Here is a 23,364-nt window from a genome sequence, read left to right as displayed (position 1 = left end):
ACTCACATGATTGGCAGTACTACTTATAAGAGGTATTGGTTTATATTTGAGGTTTGGTCGTTGAGACCAGTATAAAGGAATGGAACCACGAGTCTGAAAAAAAAAAAAAAAAAAAAAAAAATGTTAAAGGTTATGAAGTATTTTATAAAATAGTTTTCTTACAATGCAATACTTTTTCGATATTTACTTCTAATAATATATCTGAAGAAAAATAAAAAAAGGATGTTTATAGAGTTAAAATCACACATGAAAATCATATTCCAAATAAAAATTTCTTTATATACTTATACTAGCAGGGAGACCTGACATTGCCTAAGATTGAATGATGATCAACAAATGTTTCACATTCCCATATTTTGATTGCCATTGAAATCGATGAAATCGCTTAATTTTCAGTCATATCGATTGATTTCCTGGGGGCTCATCACAATGCACCAAAGAAGCTTCATATGCCTCCACGTAGTGACAGTCCACAATACATTATAGTCTACACTGCATTGAAGAGAACTTACTATTGATTTTATAAAATTATTTTATAACGGCTTGAATTAAAGTTTAAAATGAAAAAGTCAAGTATCATGCTTCAATTTTGCTTTAAACAAAAACATTCCTATCAAAGAACTGTATACTGGGCCTTTCTGCTTCACTTCTCAAATGCACTTATGTTAGGCTGTGTAAGGTGTTAACTTTGATAAAAAATCAGACTGTTCATTCTTTCATCGGATTTTTTCGATTATTGATACTTATCGAAGACATTCCGATACAAAGCCTATCTAAGAACACTGCCAGATTCATAAAGTACATTTGTGTGAAATTTCATAAAAATTGGTCCAGCCGTTTTGGAGTCCACAGGGAATGAAATCAGACACAAAGTTCCTTTTAAATAATAGTAGATAGATAGATATCAGGTAAAAGTATCTTTACCAAAAATTATGGAAAATCATTGAATAGAAGTTTAATTAAAAGTAAACAGATTTTATTGTAAGTTGCAGCTTTATTGTATTAATAATTTTGAAGAGTTATGCAAAAGCGGGAGTTAAATCTATCATTTTGATTCCCTCTTCCCCATGGAAAGAATGGCTTTCTAAATAGAAAACTATTCTTAACATAGGAAATAAGAAGGACTTTCATGTTATCTGAGAGCACAACTCCTTAGGACACCTACTACCCCTGTTTTATCTTATTCTTTCATGATGACTCATGCCAAAAAAAAAAAAAAAAAAAAAAGAAAAAGATAAAATTGAATTTTTACTTTTAATTAAACTTCTACTCGACAATTTTTCCTAATTTTTGGTGAGGGTATTAATTTTTTAGCTGATACATAAGTATATCAAAGAGTTATTTGAACTATTATTCTTGGTTTGGTTGTTTTGTTTTACAGCATATCAACCTTTTTCGGCTTATTTAATGCCAAATCCAGTTATTTTAGAAACATGCTTCAAGTTGTGTGATATCTTCAAATATTTATTTGTAGAGTTTTGTTTGGTCGTTTTGTTTTACGGCAGATGAACCCTTTTTGGGTTATTAAATACCGAATCCAGATATTTTAGAAATAGTATTCATGTTGCATCCAGTTATTTTGTAGAAGATTTTTATTCTTCAAGCTCTTTGTATCTTCAATCGCTAGTTTGTAGAGTTGGGTTTGGTTGTTTAAAAGTGTATTTTATCGTTTTTGTTCCCTGCCCTGCAGAACATGAATGAGTTTTGCAATGGGAGAGGGAAAAGGGTTACAGCATTAATGTTTGGTAAATTTTAAGTTAGGAAACCAGTCAGGAAGCGTGGGCGATAGAAAAAGAAAGGGCAGATGGGAAAAAGGGGAAAAGGTTGCTTGTCGTTTTCGTTTTTACAGAACATAATTAAGTTTGCAAAAGTAAATAGAAAAACAAAAAGCATCAATGTTAACTGTGTTTCGTCTCGGGAAGCAAATATCTTCAGACAGCCTGATCTGGTATCATCAGGAAATTATATTTTAAATTGTGCTTTTAACTATACAAGCACTTAAAGTCTTAACTGTTAATCAAATTATATTTTAAAAAAAGTATGAAGAGTAATAAAAAATTTGAACCAATACAGGTTATGAATTGAAAAATAACATAACAATTTCATAAACACTCTAATTAGTAAAACACTTAGTCCAAACAAAAAAACTGTCAAAACAAGGATGCGAGTAGGTAATCATAAAAACATCTGAAATTAAGATCCAAACTTGACTAACTCCTCTTGTATTTCCCAAACTGCGCACATGTGAAATTTAACATAAAATGATCCATCATATCCGTGCCATTGTATTTTTTTTTAGAAAAATTAAACGAAAAAAAAAAATTTTTTTTTATAGGAGATAAATTATGAACATTTTTTTTTTTTTTTTTTTGAATGGGGAGATTTTTCATGGTGAAAAGTTCTTAAGAAAAAAAAAAAAAAAAAAAAAAAAAAAAAAGAAAGTAAATTACTTATTCTATTACTAATCCTGAATCCAAATGGCCCACCTATAAGAAAAATTTCCTTAACTTTAGTACTAAACCTAGGTTCGAGTGGTAACCTCTACCCCTCACCTAATAAAACAAAACAAAGAAATAAGCGTATCTCTAGAACTAACCAAGTCGCAGCCCCATCCACAAACAAACAAAAAAATCAAATGTAATCATCTAATTAAACAAGACCAATCCCACAAAAAAATAAAAAATCCACAAGGTTAATTCCTTCTCTCCGGTCACATATTTTGCTTTACAGGGAGGATTGTATATGAAAGAACTACATAAAATACATAGTTAAAGCAAAATAAATTATTGCGACTATTAAAATACTTGAAACATTTTTGATAATGTTTACCCATTAATTTTTTATCACTTATATTTGAATTCATGCATTGAAACATGACGTAAAACAAATTTATGGCATCATGCCAAAGCTATAATTATTTTGTTATGGTTATGTTTTAAGCTCTATTCATAAGAAAGTCAACATAGGTCAGTTGGTAAAACCTTAGGCATGACATTTGTTTTTATTTGTTGAAAATTTATTATTTATGATTAATGCAATTAACTTTTCTTTTTCTTATTATTTGCAGAACGTTATCTTCATCTTCATAGCAGTTGTTTCACCATCTTTTGATCAACTCATCCTCTGACCTTCTTCAGGTGACTAACCGCAATGAGATAGGAATGCGGAGTCTTGTAACTGTATCCCCGGTAATTACTGCCTTCCATAGTTGTTGTTGCCTCATCATGTTTTGGCCAACTAATCCTCTGACCTGCTTAGGTAGGATTGAAACTGCTATCTTCAGACTCGATGCTTCTATCTACTACTGCGCCACAGGCCCTGACACGTGGTGAAACAACAGCTATAAAGATGAGGATAACAGTAAAAAAAAAAAAAAAAATTACTCATCTCAAAGGATTCCAATAAAAATAATATATATTAATGCAATATTTTCCATTTCTAAACATACTTTGATATATTTCAAAAATTAAAAATATGCCACAATATATTTATTACGTTTTAAAAAATTGTGACTATAGGATGGACAGTTAAAATCTTCATTTATCTAAGACAACTTTTCGTTTTAAAATGTTATCATTTAAAATGTATTTAAATTTTAAATAAATTACATCATTAATGCATGTTCGGAATTAGTTTCAAATGATTCATTTTAAAATTTGTCGACTTCAAAAAAAAAAAAAAAGAAGAAAACATTGATATAGACATATTTAAAAGTTTAAATAATCAATTCAATCACCACATATTTGTTTGCGATTATGAAAACATTAACTGTTGCATTTGTTAAATAAATAGAATTCCACCCAAATTCTGGTGAAGACCAGTGTGAAATTAATGGCAAGCGGCTGTTGCGATAACGCAAATTCATTTGCAATAATTATCAAGAGGTGGAAAATACTGGAAATCTAGGCGAACTTGTCACCTAGACTCCAGGGAATATCACCAATTATTATCAATGAGTAATCACTGATGATTACCTGTGTAAGAGCTCATAGTAAGTAATAATAATAATGATAACGATTGTATTATCTCTTATGTTTTTGTGAGAATCGCATTTCTTTTTATTATTATTTTTACTTTATTAATATTTTTGTTTAAAATCAAACTATAAATTAACTTAAATTTAAACAATAAATAATTTCTGAATTACATATAAATTAGTTTTCAAACACAAAAAACTTAAAGACATAAATAAAAAGGAAAATTTCTGCCTCGCAGAATTTTGCTGTTCACATTTTAAAATTTGTAACACTCAGTATTTCTCTTTCTATTTTATACAACATAATAGAATATCTTCAATGCTCCCAAGAAAATATTGCATTTTTAAAAAACTGACACATAAGTTTTAGCTTAGTAAACCTATGCGTTTCAAATTGTATAAAATTTCAGTTAACATTTTTAAATCTGTAATTTTTATATAACAATGGAAAAAAAAACAAAATATTGAATATGAGTTTTAGCTTAATAGATCTATGTGTTGTAATGTTCTAACATATTGTACAAAACAATAAAAATTCTTACCTGTACAAACGAACATTTGTGCCCATCAAATAAAAGAATCTGTTCAGTTTCAACAAAGTTGGCAGATTGACCTTTCGAGTCGAGTCCTCTCACATAAAATCTTGTGCCAGCTCGAAACACCGATCGTCGGGAGATTAAAATGTAATCAACAGGTTTGTTATTAATTGTACAAGATCTTATCGATAAAACTAGCATTAAAGTTAAGGAAAAATATAAATATTGAATTATTTTTTTAAACGAACATACAAAATGACCTAATAAAAAAAAAAAAAAAAAAAATTTACGCTTGTCCAGAGTTTCTCCATATTAAAAAACAAAAACAAAGAAAAATCTGTATGATGTACGTACATGTAATGAAACAAAACATATCCTGTTCTAAAAATTACGTAAACTAATCAAGTAGTGTTATTTTTATTTTCTTTATAAAAATAAATGAAATAATTTTTAAGTAATTAATGGGAATTCGTACACATTACAACATAAATCTCACAAGTTTAAATTATAGTTGAGTTTATTTGCCATTTTGTGTTTTGTTAGATTTTTTAAAAAAATAGCAGACAAGACGGACGTTCTTTGGTTACTTATAAGTTAGATTTTCTTATTTAAAAATGAAACTACTTGATCAAGTTATGTGGTTTTTGGAATATGATAGTATCATTTCATCACAGGTACATACCTCATATAGATTTTTCTTTATTTTTATTTTTTAACATCGGGGAATTCTGAAAAAGTACCAAATAATAAAATATGGAATATGATTCAAAGAAAACATTAATAAAAAATTCCTTTAAAAATAGATAAATATTTCAAATGCTAGCAGGTTGCCAGGCGTTGCCTGGTCATAAAATATGCATAAATATTATATTTTAATTCATGCAGACATTGTATTTATTATTCTAGAGCCAATTCTAGTGATTATTATTTAATATATAATTATGATTTAAAAAATCATATAAAAAATATATTACTTGGGTGCCATCTGCTAGAATCAAAATTAAAGAGTTTAGTCTTCAGCCTTAGTCATTGCTCCAGTGTAGTTAACACCAGAGTTACCGGCAGATGTATATGAAAAGGTTAAAACTTAAGTGACTTTAAGCTATGAATGTTTAATTTTGTGCATAGTAAAAGGAGTAACAGCTTTATTTGATTTATTCCTGCTAAGGTCAACTGTACTTTTTTTTTCAATTTTGAAAAAAAAAAAAAAAAAAAGTTTAAATCCTCTATATATCAAACTTCAAATCTGGAGACTAAAACTTCAGAGAGGAGTTTGGTAGAGACTTTCCACACACATTCACACAAGGTCACTTTTTATATATGTCTGCAGATTATATATATAAATACATGTGCATTTGCAAGAACATTTTTACCCTAAATTCTACACAATTATGCACAATGTAAAAAATATGCATAAATAGAATTGAGTGTGATAGTTAAATGAATCCAATCATCTGATAACAAACAATAAAAAATGAATTAATGAAATTCGTTTTTCAAAGGAATATGCAAATTAGTTAAGTGTTATTTAGTAGCTCACATACCAATGGCTGAATATATTAAGTTTGTTTTAATAACTTTTAAATAGAAAAAGTAGGCTTTTGTTATCAATGTAAGTGCAATGAAAAACTCAACTTTATATAGATATAGATGAAAGTCCAAGAATCCAAGAGAAAAAAGGATACATCCATGAATAACAGGCAGGCAAAATTTTCCCAGCTCAAGTTGTTGAGCAAATTCTCTCATAATATGACCATTCCATACAAACTGAGGATCAGCCTAGATTTCAAGAAATAAACACACAAAAATATAATGAAAATACAAACACATTTATACCTTGTCTTATACAGAATTGCTAAAGGACTATTATAATACTAGCAGATGCACCAGTGTTGCCCGGTATTTCTTGTAAGTAAAGAAAAAAAAATACTCAAGCTAAGATCGAAATCAAAACCTAAAGATAGTGAGTCAAGTATGATAACTACTAGGCCAGCTTGTCATGATCTTTAAAAAGTGTTTTCAAACCTACTTATTCTTAACATAAGGAAGCTGTCATAGGAACGATTTGCACATGCGCAATCATGAAACAGTTGACAAATCTGATGACCTCCCCCCTCCCCAAGTACCAATTTTCAATGTTGACCTCTTAGCAGCCCTTTTTTCTGGACAAAAATAGATTAAAGAGTTTTCTACATATCTGAATACCCTATATACCAAATTTCAAATCTGTGGATCGAAAATTCGTTGAGTATATAGGTTGAGAAGTGTTCTCATACACACATTCTCACTTTTATAGATATATAGATTAATGATATTAATTATTATATTATTATAGCACTAGTAAGCAGTTGGTAAGTTATAACAGTATATCAGAATTCATGAAATTATGTAGGGTTTTTCTATAATTATTCAAGATTCTGTTCTCTCAGGCACATTCAACAGCCATACGGGGAGAAACAGCCTCAAGAAGAAACAATCTCTTAAATGTGTTCTTTTCGATTGATGGATCAACTAAAATAGATTTTTCTTTTTCACCGTCAGCATAGGGTTACTGAGCAAACCATGGGTAAGTCTCTCCAGCTTTCAGCTAGCAACATACATGGTATTGTTTAACATATGATTATCACAAGTGACTGACAGTCAATGCAGAATAGTATTTTCACTGATAGTCATTCTCTCTCTGAAATTTGATTTTCTCTTTAATACACAGAGGACAACTGCATTTATAAACATTCGCTGACTTGGGTGTCCACCTGATCTCTGGGGTCACATTTGCAGAAAGGTTTTGTGAAAATGTCTATTAATAATTACTTTTTCTGAATAGGATGGCTTGATAATCTATCAAACCTATTCTCCTCTGGTGCTTCCATGGTATCGCAACAATATAATTTTATTTTTTTATGCCTTTATGTCGAGTGTTAAACGCATTCATTCATGTCGAGTGCTAAACGCATTCATGTCCAATGCTGAACATATTCATGTCTAAAGTTAAATATATTTTTCTAGCATCCCCTCCAACTCCATTATGTCATTCATACAAAATCTTTTTTAATGCCTACAGTCGGTTGATAGTGAATTTAGGCTACCAGTAATAAACATATCCAAAAATTACAAACAACAATAAAATAGAAAATTAATTAATGAAAATAGTTTTTGAAGACAATCAGCCAAAATTGAGCTTTGCTAAAACGAAAAAAAAAAAAAGAAAGAAAGTATGAATCATAATAAAGGGAGGTCATTATTATTTAAAACTTTGAAAAATCTTAATTTCTGCTAATTGTCTTCGAAAACTTTTTATTAAGGATTTATTTTCTACCTTATCTTTTGTTGGTTGGTTGTTTTACGGCATATCAACCCTTTTCAGGTTATTTAATGCTGAATCTGGTGATTTTGGAGAAAAATTTTTTAATAGAATATATTTGTTTTTTTACAAGTCGGTTTCTATTTAACCCATAGTTGGGACCCTAACAGGTACTACCACTCCGGGTCAAAGTGGACCTGGGAACAATGGCAATTAAAGGGTGGCTCCACACTCCCCAGAACCCGCAAGCTGGAGCCTCACCATCGGATATAGTTTAAGGTCATATCCAGGACGCTTATTTTTTTTTTTTCTTGTAATTTTTGGATATGTTAATTACTGTGACATGACAATTAAGTAGATACTATTGGTTTTGCTTGAAATGCAATATTTTGATTTTTGAATTTCGGTCTAATAAAAAAGCAGCAGCAATTTTTTTTCATGAAAGTTGACTAAACATAGAATAAGATGTTAAAAAAGTCTTTGATGCATTCATCATAAAGAGATAATTAATAATCTTTAAACTTTACAAATACCTGCTTTGAAATATTGGGTTCTTGTTCTAAATTCCCTCTATATTAAAAAAACAAAAATAAAGAAAAAATCTGTGACAATGGAAATATCATTAAAAAATATCCCCCCCTCCCCAAGGAATCACCATTTATCAAGGCCCGAAGGCCACTCGAGGATAAGGGTTAATGGGTATACATTAGTCATTGTGATTATAGTGCAGTAAACATAAGTAGTGGGAATTTTGCAAGGGGAGACGCTTCATTAAAACTTGTTTACGTTGGACTTGAAAACAATCAGATTGTAGTCAGCAGGCAATCGAAAGAGTCCCACAGGTATGTAGTTCTAAGAAAGAAGCTTTGTTCATAGAATCTACATTTAGGTTTAGGCACAGATAAAGAGGGTAGGAAATTATTGATAGTGGTTTTGGCTAGACAAGTGTTTTCGTGAAAGTTTGGCAAGGGGGGACCATAGATTGATCCTAAATTGATCAAGTAATTTTATTTTTATAAAGTAAACTATTTTAAAGCGATTAATAGGAATTTATAAGCATTACAAAGTTTAAATTATTGAATTATCTCCTTTTTTTTTGTTTTTTTTAAAAGATTGTTTTCAAAATTGTAGACAAAACAAATGCTCCTTTGTTGTTCATTTTTTTTTTTATTCAAAAATTAAACTACTTGATCAATTTAAGTGATTTTTGGAATATGATATTTTCGTTTCATCACCGGGTATGTACATCATACAAATTTTTCTTTCTTTTTTTAATATAGGGTGAATTTTGGACAAGGACAAAATAGTGTAATTAATACTTAAATTTTGTATAACAATATCAGCTTCTTAAAGATTTAGTTTTAAATTTTAGTTAAAAATTTTGATTTAAAAAGGAGAAATAATCATTTGTATTCTCCATATAAAAACACACTCCTAGATTAAAATTGAAAACATTTATTTAATGATACTGATTTCAATGGTTATTCAATAAATGCAATAAAATATATAAAATATGTTTTTAATCATGAAAAAATATCTTACCCTTTCAAAGAGAGGAATATTCACAAAATCTGGACTCGTATTTGACAACCGTTGCAATGAATGACTCAAGTCAAACGTAGTAGAAAAGTAGAACCCATCTGATTTCAAGACATTTTCAATCATCGAATAATAAATTCGATTATCTGTAATCTGTAAGGATAAACAGCAAATATTATTCAATTAAGGCTAAATATCACAAAAACAAAACCATTAAAATGTTTTAAAACTCTAATATATATTATTATTTCATATGTTCACATAAAATGCTGTGAGGAGATATTTCATGTGTCGATTTTATATATTTACTTCAACAGTGCTCAATATATCAGTAGAGATGCATAAGAAAAATAATATTAATAATAAAAAAGCATTCTGAGCATGAACGTATTAAGATAAGCTCAACTATTGATTGAATACATTCATATAAAAAAAAAAAAAAAGAAAAAAAAAAAAAGGTATGCCACCCAAAACAAAACAGACCAATAGCAAATGAAGTAGATATAAGCCAAACCTGTGTCTGGGTGAAGCACAGCTATTGGCTAACAAATACTTCAACTCAGACTGGAATAAAAATGAATCTGATTGGTTGTCTAGCTGAACTAAACACCACATAGACATAAAAAAAAAAAAAAAAAAAAAAAGGCAACAAATTCTATTTTAGCCCAACGGCTCCTTACAGACGTGAAGCACTAAGATTCTATGTAGCTTAATTGCCATAAATTTTCATGATGAGGATTAGGGTTATGATTATATATATATATATATATATATATATATATATATATATACTAGACATAACTGATCCGTTGGGTCATAACCACTACAATTATTTATTCTTCTTTAATTTAATTCCCAAATTCATAAACTGTGATATATGAAAGTAATTGAACATGTAACAGACAAATATATATATATATTATATAGATCAGATGCAGTCTGGCTTTGTACTTGGCAGGAACATAATACCAACCACAAGAGAGATATGCATGCACTGACAGGAGTCTATATGGTATTCGTGGACCTAAAGAAAGCCTTTAACAGAGTCCCCAGAGAGGTACTATGGAAGGCAATATCAGAGGTGAATGTAGAGAAGTGAGTGGCTTGTTAATCTCATACAATGCATGTATATAAATGTGAGTAGTAGAGTGTGGGCAATTGATACTTGCAGTAATAATTTTAATGTCGAAGCTAGAGTTCACTAAGAATCTACCACTTAGCCTTTTACTTTTTCTCAGTCTTAGAGATACCTCTAGCCTTCCTTCTAAACACAAAATATCACTAACATATTATTCAATTTCATAAAACCTTTTTATTATTTTACAAAGCCTTTTAATCGTAGATAAAAACAAAACCAAAAAAATATCAAAATATTTCTGTATTTTTAGTGCAAGCAAATTAATACAATATATTTTCATACTTGTTTCTCGGTAAGATGTAAATTTGTGCGTTTATATGAATAGATTTCTGTATCCGTGATTTTCCAAACTGCATGACCGTTGATCTCTCCAACCTTGCTTTTCTGCGTTATCACAATAATATATGGACCTATATAAAAGATGAGAAAATAAAATCATAATAAAAAAAATTAAAAAAATTTTTTTTCATAAAAAAAATCATTGAAAGATCATGCTATGAAGAAACCATTTTTAACTTGATTTAGATATAACATGTTGGGAACATTTTTCAGTATCCTGAACAGTATAGCAAACATTTTTCAGTATCCTGAACAGAATAGCAAACATTTTTCAGTACCTTGAGCTGTATAGCAAACATTTTTCAGTACCTCGAGCTGTATAGCAAACATTTTTCAGTACTTAAAATTGTATAGCAAACATTTTTCAGTATTCAAGACTATATGACAAGTATTTTTCAGTACCTACAGCTGTATAATATATACAAATATCAATTTTTTTTTTTCAGCAGTAGAAATGATGCAAGAGCTACTGACATTGGATACGGACTTGACATGCGTTTCAGTTCCATTGTGGCTACTAAGTTAGGTTCTTTTATAAAAAGGAAATAAAATATAATTTGCTGTCTTTTAAAATGGAGAAAACTTACCTGCCAATAATCTAATAATTCCCAAAATTCCATGAATAGGCTTTACTGTTGCATCTTCAGGTATTGTGGTTCCAACTAAAAACACAAGAAACATTCACATCATTATCATAAATGTAGGAGTCATCTTTACCCTTCCCACTCCCAATATTCAGTAGAAATGGGCACCATCTATAATATAAATCTCACCTGTCTGTTTAAATATATGTATGCCTAAAGCTTTCGAAAGAGGCGACGGATTTTCATAAGATTAGTATCATTTTGAAGCTCGACCCTTCGAACGACAAATCTCGAAAAATTGGCTAAAAACATTAATTCCTTCACCCTCAACCGGGCACTTTTCTACAAGGAGGTGGTCACTTTTTTCACCAATATTTTCGAAAGTCATCCCTCTTTTCAATTGACTAGCCCGAATTTAAACAATCAGCCACTTCCGGTTTGGCGATGGGCGCAACAGCAAAGACGTCACTTATTTTTTTTTCACATTCTTTTCTTTCTTTGCAGTACGGGTTCGAGCCTGCCTGCGTACTACCACTTTAAAAAACTTTTTTTGCTCAACACACACTTCCAAACACCCGGGCAAGGACAAAATGTGTGTGTTTGTATGTCTCGCAAAAACTTTCGATAGAGGCGCCGATCCTGACGAGATTGGTATCACTTTGAAGCTGGACATTTCGGACAACAAATATCGAAAAATTGGGCAAAAGCATTAATTCCTTCACCCTAAACTGAGGAGTTTTCTACAAGGATGGGTAGTTTTTTTTTTTCGCTGACATTTTAGCAAGTCATCGTCACTGTTGGACTGACTTCACTTAATTTCAACACTCTTGACTTCCGGTCGAGCAATGGAGACATCGACTATGAAGGTCAGGTCTCCCCCCCCTCCTTCACATTACAGGTTCGAGTCTGCCTGCTTACTACCACTTTTTTTTTTTTAACACTTCTCTCCGCCCTGTTGCCCCTCCTCCCTCCTCACCGGGCTGCTTTTTATTCTCACTCTTACTACACCATCGCAACACACCTGGGCAACGGTGGGTACCCCCACTAGTTTAATATATAAAGGGCAAAATGTGTGGGTGTGTGTTTGTATATCTCACAAAAACCTCCGACAGATACGTAGGAAGTGACAAAATTGGTATCATTTCAAAGATCCATGTCTCAGACGACAAATATCCAAAAAAAAAAAAAATTCTTTAACCATCAATTGGGCTGTTTTTTTGTTTTTTTTTTACAAGGAGGGGTCACTTTTTTTTAACATTTTTGCAAGTCATTCAAGCCTAGCGTCAACGACGTTGCATAAAACAAGTTATTTCGAACATCCATGACATCACAATCGCGGTGGGTACATTGAGAAGACCATTTGATTTTTAATCAACTCCTTTTCCTCTTGCGCGTTATGGGTTCAAGCCTGCCTACTACTATTTTTTTTTACGCTCTCATAGGTACTCACTGCTATTTTGAGTTGTTTCAATTCATGTTTTTTGGGTTTGCTTTTTTTGCTCAACCAAACCGCTTACACACACCTCCACACCTGGGAACGCCGGATACCCAGGCTAGTATTTTTCTAAATGCCTAAGATCTCTATTTAAATTAATACAGTTCAAAATGTAAGAAAAGTATTCAATGCTGATGATTTTGAGGAAAATTTGAGTGAGCAAATATTATTTTTATTCGTTGCATATAAAAATAAAGTTTTCTTAAGAAAAAAATCTGCAAGAAAAATACTAAAAAAGAAAATTATAATTACACTTACTTTGAATATTAATTTCCTGAGTGACTCGATCAATTACTAAAACTTCGTGAGCTCCACTATCTTGAGCCTCAATTAGAAATTTCTCAGAAGTAATATGCCTGTAAAAAAAAAATAAATTTAAATTTATAGGATAATCAAAAATGAAACAATGAGCATGCGGAGTCCCCCTCCAAGAGTGAAAAATTTACTTTACCATAACTAATGTTTGTGCAAATTTTTTTAAAAAATTGAAGGCATGATTGAGAAAAGTGCAAACAGACGAATGGAGTGAATTACTAAGTCCAATCCTTCCTTTGTCGGGGAAATAAAAATGCTTATACCATATTATATTTTTCTTTGCGCATTCCATTCTTGGGATTAAATGAAATAAAATATCCACCCATTTATATACTAAAACATTGTGGATCTTGTTACTGTGATGTCATGCAGTGTGCACAGTTATTCTTAATTGTTTTTATGTAAGACGTCATCCTTTAGTAATGTAATCCACTGTGCATAGTTATCCTCATCATTGGTTTAACATCCGTTATACATGCAGGCATGCATTGAACGTCTTCCAGAAACTGACTTCTAAACCAACATATCTCTGGCCAGGTCTTTATTTATCCTGATTACTCTTAAATACATTTTTATCATTTCCCCAGTTTCCCCTGTGAAGTAAAAAACCTCTAGTTATATAATAATGCAGAACTGGTCTATTTCTCAAATGCCAGCAGCAGTCACCATAGGTGAGTCCAAACAGCCTCCTCCGAAATATATAATTCACAAGTAGTTCCTAGTTGCATGCATACCATGGTCAGGGGAGACGATGTTAGGATTTTGCAGTTATTGCAGGAAGATATTGATGTCCTCCTACATACAACATCTGGTATTTCTAAAATGGTCACCTATCTGATACCGAGCAGGCTCAAAATTGCTTAACTTTGCTGATCTAATGAGAACCGCTGTGTCAATGTCATTATGCTGTATATATTTCTCAAAGTCTGTAATTAATGGCTTCCATCCAATAAGTATTGATATTTCATTTTAAATAACCATTTTAATGTTAGACCATCCTATTAAGAACAATTTCTTTGCAAATATACTTTATTCTGCTCAGATTATTTTTCAGAAAGAAAGCTATGTTATTAGTAGCAAATATAAATTAAAATGGCTGCCATTTTTGCATTCAGCAACAAATTAACCTATTAACAGTAGATATTAATAATAATGTTGTCCAAAATTAGACAAATTTTAATTATCAAATAAATACGAACATTGAGTTATTTGATAAGATTAACCAACAAATGAAAAACCATTTCAGTCTCTTATTTTAAAATTGAAAAAAAAAAAAAAAAAAAAAAAAAAAAAAAATTATTTAAAGATGTTTTTATTTGGTAATACCCACTTCTTGTGAGTTATAATGGCAGAAGAAAGGCAATCACACAAAATTACACTCAAGTTCCTGAATAAGATTTGGAACAAAAATAAATAAAAATTATTTTTTTTTTTTTCTTTTTTTTGTTATTTAATGACTGCTGACATTGGTTCAGTAATATGTACTGATAACTTATGACAACAGCCAAAAGAGTTCCTGGAAAATTAAAGAGTATTTGAAAAGGAACAGAAAAAAGTAAGATTAATGATAAAAAAAAAGAAAAAAAAAAAAAAAGATTCCTAATCAATGCTAGTAAATCCATATCGTTATTATTTAAACATATTTGATACTCAGACAACACCTCTCATTTTTTATAGTATTGTCCACACCCAGTATATACATACATAATCCTTTATCATCGCAAAACCAGAACAAGAGGATGTATTTGATTCACACTCAATTTTTATACTTTTGTTTTTTTAGTAAGTACGTTTTACACATATTTCGTTGAATAGCAGAAAATTACTAAACAACTCCTCAGAGACAGATGTAGGTTTCTCAAAAAGCTGTTGAAAAGTTTGTTTTATATGGAATGAAAAAAGATATATATAGAAAGAAATGGAGATATGTAAAGTCTAAAAAACATAAATAAAAAAAAAACTTATTCATTGTAGGATTTATAGCCCCCCCCCCAACTGTATTCAAAACATCTGAGAGAAAAATGTCTTATGCTACAAACACGCACATGATATATATGGGATGACTATATATATTATATATATATATAGTTTTGATCCTGGCTTGAGGTTGTTGCTTCTCTAGCTGCACTAATGAGCTATTATACAGCAAAACAGTACTGTATGTGGATGACACACACACACACATATATATATATACATAAAATGAAAAAGCAAGTACGCTCTATAGCGCACTTACAATTTCATTAAATACTTTGTAAGCAAAATCTGATTCCACATTTTGCTAATTCCTCCCCTCTGATGAGAAGGAAAGTATTTCTTTTGAAACTCTGTGGATTAAGAACAATCCACTTCTTTTGTGTTTCCTTTTTGGAAATTAAATATGTTTGTAACTCTTGTTAAAGTGTTTTTTTTTTTAACATGTTTTATTAACTTTTTGTTCTATATAATAGGAAATCTATTGTCTAATAAGCACTTGATATTAAGAACTTAAAATTAAATCAGGCATTTATACATCATCCAGCCTCAATTTCCAACTTCTGAGGATCTACCATGCATTACTTCTAGTATGACATGAAAGAAAAAAAAAACTGTATTTTCTGACAAAGAATATTTTACTATTCAAAAATTTGAGAAAATTTTTTTTTTTTTTTTTTTTTTTTTGAATTTTAATAAATAGATATGTTTATTAAAATAAATGTTTGCACTTGTCTGGTCTTTTCAACCATCAAATTTTAAATTGTGTATATATGTGAGTTCCAACCTCATAGGTTCCAAAATGGGTGAACCTATCTTTTTTCAAATTTCACACAAATCTAATTTATATGTCGGGCAGTTCTTAGATATGTTTTGTACAGAAATTCATCAGATAAGTATCGAAAATTGAAAGAATCTGGTCTTAAAATAGTTTTTCTTCTCTTATAGATAAAAAAGAGACTATGTTTAAGATTGTCAAGCCTAAATATCAGCTGACATGATATTGTAAACAAACACAGACAGAATTTGCTGAACGACATTATCATTATTTATTTTGCAAATTACTCTACCGGGCAAATTATTCCTCGTAATATATTATAACCAATAGAGGATTGATTCTATAATAATACATATACAATCTGCATAAATTAAAATATCATGTTTAAGCATATTGTAAGACCAGGTAATGCTGGGCAGCCATCTAGTATATTGATAATAAGGGGGGGGGTTAACATGTGTAGAGAATTAATATGCTAAAAACTGAATAATCCTATACCAGTTTTTTTGTGGGAGGGAGAGGGAATGTTAGTTAAGTGTTGTTTAAATATGTCCGAATTGTTTTTTTAAAAATGGCATGGCAATTAATGTCATTAACATCTGATTATTTACATATAATTGTCGGATATAAGATATATGCGAGACTGTTAGTGACTACTTCCACTTGTTTTGAATATTTTTTTTTAATTGCATCTTGTGAATAAAAATGATGACTGTGCTTAATTTGTTAATTGAGATTTTGTTTTGCTATGTTAGTGCAATTCTGTGTGCATCTATTTGAAAAAGAAAAAAAAAAAACTTTTTGGGGCATGTATATGACCGAGATATGAATATATAAAGATAAAACAATATGTATAATGGTTGGACTTAAAATGTGTGCACATTTTTTTAGTTGCAGTTTTGTAACATTTTCTTTACAAGAGTAGTTTCAAAAGTAAAGCCTCCTATTTTTTTTTCAATGCAAAATGTTAAAGAGCTACAAAGATGGAAGTGGTATCATTAAAACAAACGACCTTTTGTACTCCAGAATTTTATTTTTCTACATTTTTTTTTTTATGTACTTTTTAGAATTTTTTTTTTGTATATATTGTTCCCTGGTAAATTATAGTTTTTGTTAGGCAATTATTTTGTAAAGGGAAAGAATGTTTTTTTTTTTTTTTTTTTTTTCACAATTGCAGTTTTTATTATTTTATTGTTCTTAATGTTATTTTTACTGCTATTGTTTACATATTATTTGGAATTTTCAGACTACTGTTCTCATCTTGAGCATTATTTTCATGTTTCAGGATTATGTCCAAAAACTCTGTATGCAAAGTTAAAATGCTGGAAGTGGACTTGCTTTACCTAAATATAGAATGGAAGTCATGAAGCATGAAATGAAAAATGTAACCATATAAAAGAACTTCTTGTTTTATCATGACACAATAAAAAAATAATGAACTTTTATTTTTTATGTTTCTATAAATATTTTTTTAATATTTAAAATATATTCATATGGAAATATTTTATTTAAAAAAAGTAATACAATATTTATAACGAAATTCTATTTATTCATTTTAAGAAACCTTTTTATACAAATGTTTAAAATAAGTTGTTTTTTTTTCTGCTGATAACATAAGTGTTAATAAAAACTTTTACACATTATTTATGACCAGTTTCTGTGATAAAACCCGTGAAAGACATAAGTATAATATTTCAAAGAGACACCATTTAAAGAAATGTAAATAATAAAAATTCTCATTAGATTTTTTTCTGGAATAATACAAATGTTAAAAAAAAAAAAAAAAAAAAAAAAAAAATTAAAGAAATATAAAAAATGAAAGTTCATTATTTTTTATTGTTTCATAACACAAATGTTAAAACTAAAATAATTTTTTTTAAATCAATTATTTCCATATGGTTTCATATTTCAGTTCATGTTTACTGACTTCCATTCCACGTTTATGTAAACCAAGTCCACTTCTGGTGTCTTAACATTGCATACTGAATTTTTGGACATAACTCATTTCAGTTGTTGTAATCTCTGGCCTTCTTCAGGCATATCTTTGTCGAACTCTGGAGTCTTTCTGGTGAACTCAGGAATTTGTATGAAATTCTGAACAGAACATTTTGATTAATTCATAAGGGTAGCATGTTCTTATTCCGTCAGCCATGACCATGTACAAGTCTTAAGCAATTTGCAATTGTAGTCTTCCAATCGCTCGCACTTAAGATTGAACCTTCAACCTCAAGAAGAGTATCATTTAGAAATGAACTTTACTTAATACTTCATGTGCTATGCCAATTAAATTTATAAGATTAAAAAATGTATTGTCTTATTTAGTTTTAATTATTTGATTGAAATGTGTGTTTTTTATTTATTATCTTTTCTAACATAATTTCAGTATTATTATATACACAATTTTTTAGTGACTTGTTATAATATTTTTTACTATAATGGGGTAAGATCTCGCACAGTTGTGAAATTTTATTTATAAACGATCCTGCTAGGAACTGATGAATCGAATTAATTCATGTCCTGCTACCAACCAATTAGAAACCAGAATTTCTCCATAAATATTAAACCTTTCTGTAGCAATTTCACATTTGTTTTCTTCGCGTCCACACGGGAAGAATCTTTTGCTCTGTGAATCCCAACTCAAGAACTGTCGATTGCAAAACCAGTCATCTCCCAGGACTTGAGTAGAACAATGAACCATCGGAAACTGTTCTGAAACTAAACATGGCTTAGACTTCTAGAGGTTATTGGCCCAGCGTGCGTCTTTATTTCGATGGATCCGAATCAAAATTCGAATTGTGGCAAGTGAAATTTTTAGGATATGTACGAATTCAAAAGCTACACGAAGTACTTCAAACACAACCTGAAAACCGAAATGACCCTGACTTCATTGAAAACAACACAACTATCTTTGCGGAATTAATACAATGTTTAGATGACCGAAGTTTATCGCTGGTAATGAGAGAAGCCCTGGATGATGGCTGCAAAGCATTGAACATATTAAGAGAGCATTATTTATTGAAAGGAAAACCCAAAATTATATACTGAACCGACCTCTCTAAAATGAATAGAAGCCAAAATCATTACTGATTTAAGAGCTGAAATGACTTCAAATTCTTTAAAAATGTCTGGTGAAGTTATAAGCGACAGTCTTAATTTCCATGGTCCTAAAGGGATTACCGAGTGATTTGAAGCCATTTACCAACATGATAACCCAGAAAGAAAAACCCATGACTTTTAGCCAATTTAAGGTGGCACTCAGAAGTTAGGAGGAAACTGAAAAAATGATCACAGAAAAAAACGAATCTACAAATATCATGAAATTTAAAAATACACACATAAAAACACCAAAATTAAATTATACCCATGCCGGGAATAAAAATCGCAACTTTGCCAAAAACAACTTTTCTCCTAAGAAAAATACAAAAATTATTTGCTATAATTGTGGACGACCTAATCACAAGAGTTTCCAATGTAAATACAGGACTCAAAATGGCGACTCCATTAAAAATATGGAGAGTTTCGTTAGCGAACATACATTCTTATTTTTATGTACATTTAACACTTCAACAAACAATAATTTTCTTGTTGATAGTGGTACAACGGCACATGTGGTTACAAAGGAATCTGATTTTATCAATTTTGATCCCAACTTTAAGCCACAAAATCATTTTGTAGAACTAGCTGATGGGAGTCGAGTAAATGATATCGTTTTGAAAAGAGGTGATGCTAAAATCTCGCTAAGGTGAACTATGTTTCTGTATTCTAGAAAACGCTCTTCTAACCCCGAAATGTAAACAAAAATATGTTTTCTGTACAAGCTGCCATTAAACAAGGTGCAAATATAAACTTTAGCCCCAATAAATCAAAACTGGTGTACCCGAATGGAACTGTATTCAACATTAAAGAAAATGGAAGACTATATTATTTAAATAGCGTAGTCCCATCGAAAACCACCAGCCATGATCTACAAACATGGCATAAAATTCTTGGACACTGCAATATTCCAGATATCAAAAAATTGCTGACTGTAGTTGATGGAATGAAAATAAAAACATAAAAAAACTTTAACTGTGACGTTTGTACACAAGGAAAAAATGACAAACTATCAAAACGAGATACAAGACAAGAAAGCCAAGAAAATCCTATCACTGGTGCAATGTGATAGGAACGGTCCTGTGGAACTGATGGCCAGAGAACATTATAGATATGTGTTGAATTTCGTAGATGACCATTCAGGTTTAATAATCGTTTACTTTTTAAAGAACAAATCTGATACCCTGCTAGCAACTAAAAAATATTTAGCCGACATGGCTCCCTACGGTGAAGTAAAGTGTATTCGCTCTGACAACAGTACAGAATTTACTAATAAAGACTTTGAACTGTTACTAATTAACCATCGTATCAAGCATGAAAAATCAGCTCCTAGATTGCCACACCAAAACGAGACTGCAGAAAGAGCCTGGCGAACACTTTTTGAAATGACAAGATGTCCACTCATTGAATCAAAACTCCCCAAAAGCCTCTGGATGTACGCACTTATGGTGGCTGCCTATATACGAAACAGGTGCTTTAACAAAACACTATCTAAAACCCCATATGAAGCTTTCTGTGGTAGAAAACCAAATTTAAGCCAAATGCATGTATTTGGTTCAACTTGTTTCGCATATATAGATAAAAAGAGCAAATTAAATATCAAAAAACAGATAGAGGTATATTTGTTGGATACGATAAAAACAGTCCAGCTCAAATGAAAGGACTTATTACGATGAATCCATTGAGATACATTGACAAAATACTATTAAAATTTGGAATGGGAGAGTGCAAGAAACGCTCTACACCAGTTGAAAATGATATCAATAAAAATATACACACAGAATCTGAAATAATAGACACATTATACCGACAAATGATAGGAAGTCTTGTATATTTAATGACTGCAAGGAGACCTGATATATGCTATACAGTAACAAAACTGTCACAAAAATTATCAAGACCAACAATGAAGGCTTTAAACAGAGCTAAACAAGTCCATTATTTAAAAGGAACTAAAGAACAGAAGCTAGTATTTTGAAAATCAAAAAATACCCTAAAATTAGAGGGATTTTCAGATTCAGATTGAGGAAACGACGAAGATCAAAAAAGTATATCTGGATATGGTTTCAAACTATCAGAAAATGGGCCTATTATTTCATGGAAATCTAAAAAGTAACAGATTGTATCTCTATGTGTGAAGCAGAATTTATCGTGATCACACGACCCAGGAAGCACTCTACCTTAAAAATATCCTAAAGACTATTTTAGAGCCAGAATTAACTAAAAGCCCCGTAGTAATTAATTGTGATAATCAAGCCAGTATAGTCTTAGCACAGAACACGGTAATCAACCAAAGATCTAGCATATAGATATAAAATACCATTTCATAAAAAACGAGGTGAAAAAGGAATCCATTATTTTGAATTACATATCAGAACAAAATATCGCTGATGTATTCACGAAACCCACAACAAGAATAAAGTTAAAGCGGTTTTCTTCAAAACTTGTTGGGGGATTCGACTGAATAATTTTTTCACAGGCCTGTATGTATATAAATTTCTATATGTTGAAAAAAAATAAATAAGTCCTGGGCAAGACGTTAAACTGCACCCATTTTGTTTGTATTAACACTTTAACCTACTAATGCGTAACTAACACTTTTACTGAAATAAAAAAAAAGGAAAAAAGAAAGTCACTTTTTGCAAACATTTTCTGTGCAAATTTTCTTTTCAACAAATACTTTTTGCATGCTTATGTTAAGGTGCGCATAAATTACAATTGACTTTTATTATTTTGTTTCCTAGTGCACATTAGTTTTCTTTCTTACCAAAAATGTCCTATTTTTTTTCATTGTTTTAATTAACAAAAAAAACCCCAAAAAAACCAACTCTTTAAACGGGTACATATTGCATGTAAATTTATTTATATGTATGTGTTTTTTTGAATAAAACTGCATAATCGAATTTAAGAAATGGCTTCTTTTTCACATACCCATCCCCTTTTAAGGTGAAAATATATTCCATTTTTCTTTTATTTCTCTTCTCTGTACACATATCTGACATTTGAACACAATTAAAAATGGCGTCTTTTACATGCTAAAAATTTAAGATCCAAATGATTTCTAATTTTGTTATGTATAATTGAATATAAAAATGTTTATTTTTGAGCAGAATGAACCAAAGGGACTTCCCCATTATAAAAAATAAGGAAGATGTTAGAATATTTTTTACTATAATGGGGTAAGATCTCGAACAGTCAGGAGATTCTATTTATAAACGATGCTGCTATCAACTGATGAATCGAATTAATTCATTTCCTGCTACCAGAATTGCTCCATAAATATTAAATCTTTCTGTAGCAATTTTGCATATGTTTTCTTCTTCGTGTCAACACTGGAAGAATCTCTTGCTCTGTGGATTCCAACTCAAGAACTGTCTACTGCAAACCAGTCACCTCCCAGGACTTGTGCAGAACAACAAACAATCGGAAACTGTTCTGAAACTAAACATGGCTTACACTTCTAGATTTATTTATTTACTAGCAAAGGTACCCGTCGTTGACTGGGTTCAAAAACAGCCTACAGAAAATGGACTCTGATTTATGAAAGTATGATAGGTTATGAAAAGGAAGGGTTGTAAATTTGGGTTGAATTTGGGGGTATCAAAACCAAAGCAAAATATGATGAAATTAAAAATAAAATAGATAACCCCCATAATTTATTATACCATATCTGTTCACACTGAAACACTTATCAAAATATTCTGTGGATCTATATTAAAAAACCTTGTTAAAATTTGTGACATATTTCCATTCTGTGGAGGTCAGGTGCGAACGAACACCCTATAATTTTATTATACCATATTTCTTCAAACAGAAACATAATTATCAAAGTATATTTACGCAGATAGAAATGAAAAGTCTTTATTAAAGTTTGTGCCTATTTACATTCTATGGAGGCCAGACGCGAACGCAGACCACACAATTTTATTATACCATCCCTATTTAAGTTAAAACATACTTATCAAAGAATTCTTATGTACATCTATATCAGAAACACTTGTAAACGTTTTTCTTTTAATTTTTAAATTTTTTATTTCCATACTTTGTAGACCAGGTGCGAATGCAGACCCCACAATTTTAATGAACCACTGTTCTGCCAGATAAAACATACCCATTCCTGTGTCTCGATACATCTTCTATCATTATATGTAATCAGTTTTTTAAAATAGTCAACCATATAGGAGCCTATTCGTGACCAGACACACACAGCTTTATATTATAGATTATAAATTTATTGAAAACTAATCGGAGGTGCCCGACTTTGTCCCGTCATAAAATACACTTAAATATATTTTA

The 23,364-nt window shown here is 30.4% G+C and overlaps 1 protein-coding gene across 1 annotated transcript in view; it reads right to left on the bottom strand.

Annotated features, from left to right (window-relative positions):
- Positions 1-23,364, bottom strand: part of LOC145277742 (phosphatidylinositol-3-phosphatase SAC1-like) — an 86,377-nt gene that overhangs the window by 45,827 nt on the left and 17,186 nt on the right. The window contains exons 2-8 of the mRNA XM_080129460.1: positions 13,167-13,264; positions 11,417-11,491; positions 10,773-10,900; positions 9,356-9,505; positions 6,198-6,291; positions 4,519-4,706; positions 7-93 (exon numbers count right to left, since the gene is read on the bottom strand). Of these exons, the coding sequence (XP_079985586.1) occupies positions 7-93; positions 4,519-4,706; positions 6,198-6,291; positions 9,356-9,505; positions 10,773-10,900; positions 11,417-11,491; positions 13,167-13,264 (820 nt within the window). The remainder of the gene's footprint in view (positions 1-6; positions 94-4,518; positions 4,707-6,197; positions 6,292-9,355; positions 9,506-10,772; positions 10,901-11,416; positions 11,492-13,166; positions 13,265-23,364) is intronic.

The sequence above is a fragment of the Euprymna scolopes genome, chromosome 1 (genome assembly GCF_053919585.1).
Source record: "Euprymna scolopes isolate OS-2025 chromosome 1, ASM5391958v1, whole genome shotgun sequence".
NCBI classification, from domain to species: Eukaryota; Metazoa; Mollusca; class Cephalopoda; order Sepiida; family Sepiolidae; genus Euprymna; species Euprymna scolopes.
This window is presented reverse-complemented; position numbering and strand designations above follow the sequence as displayed.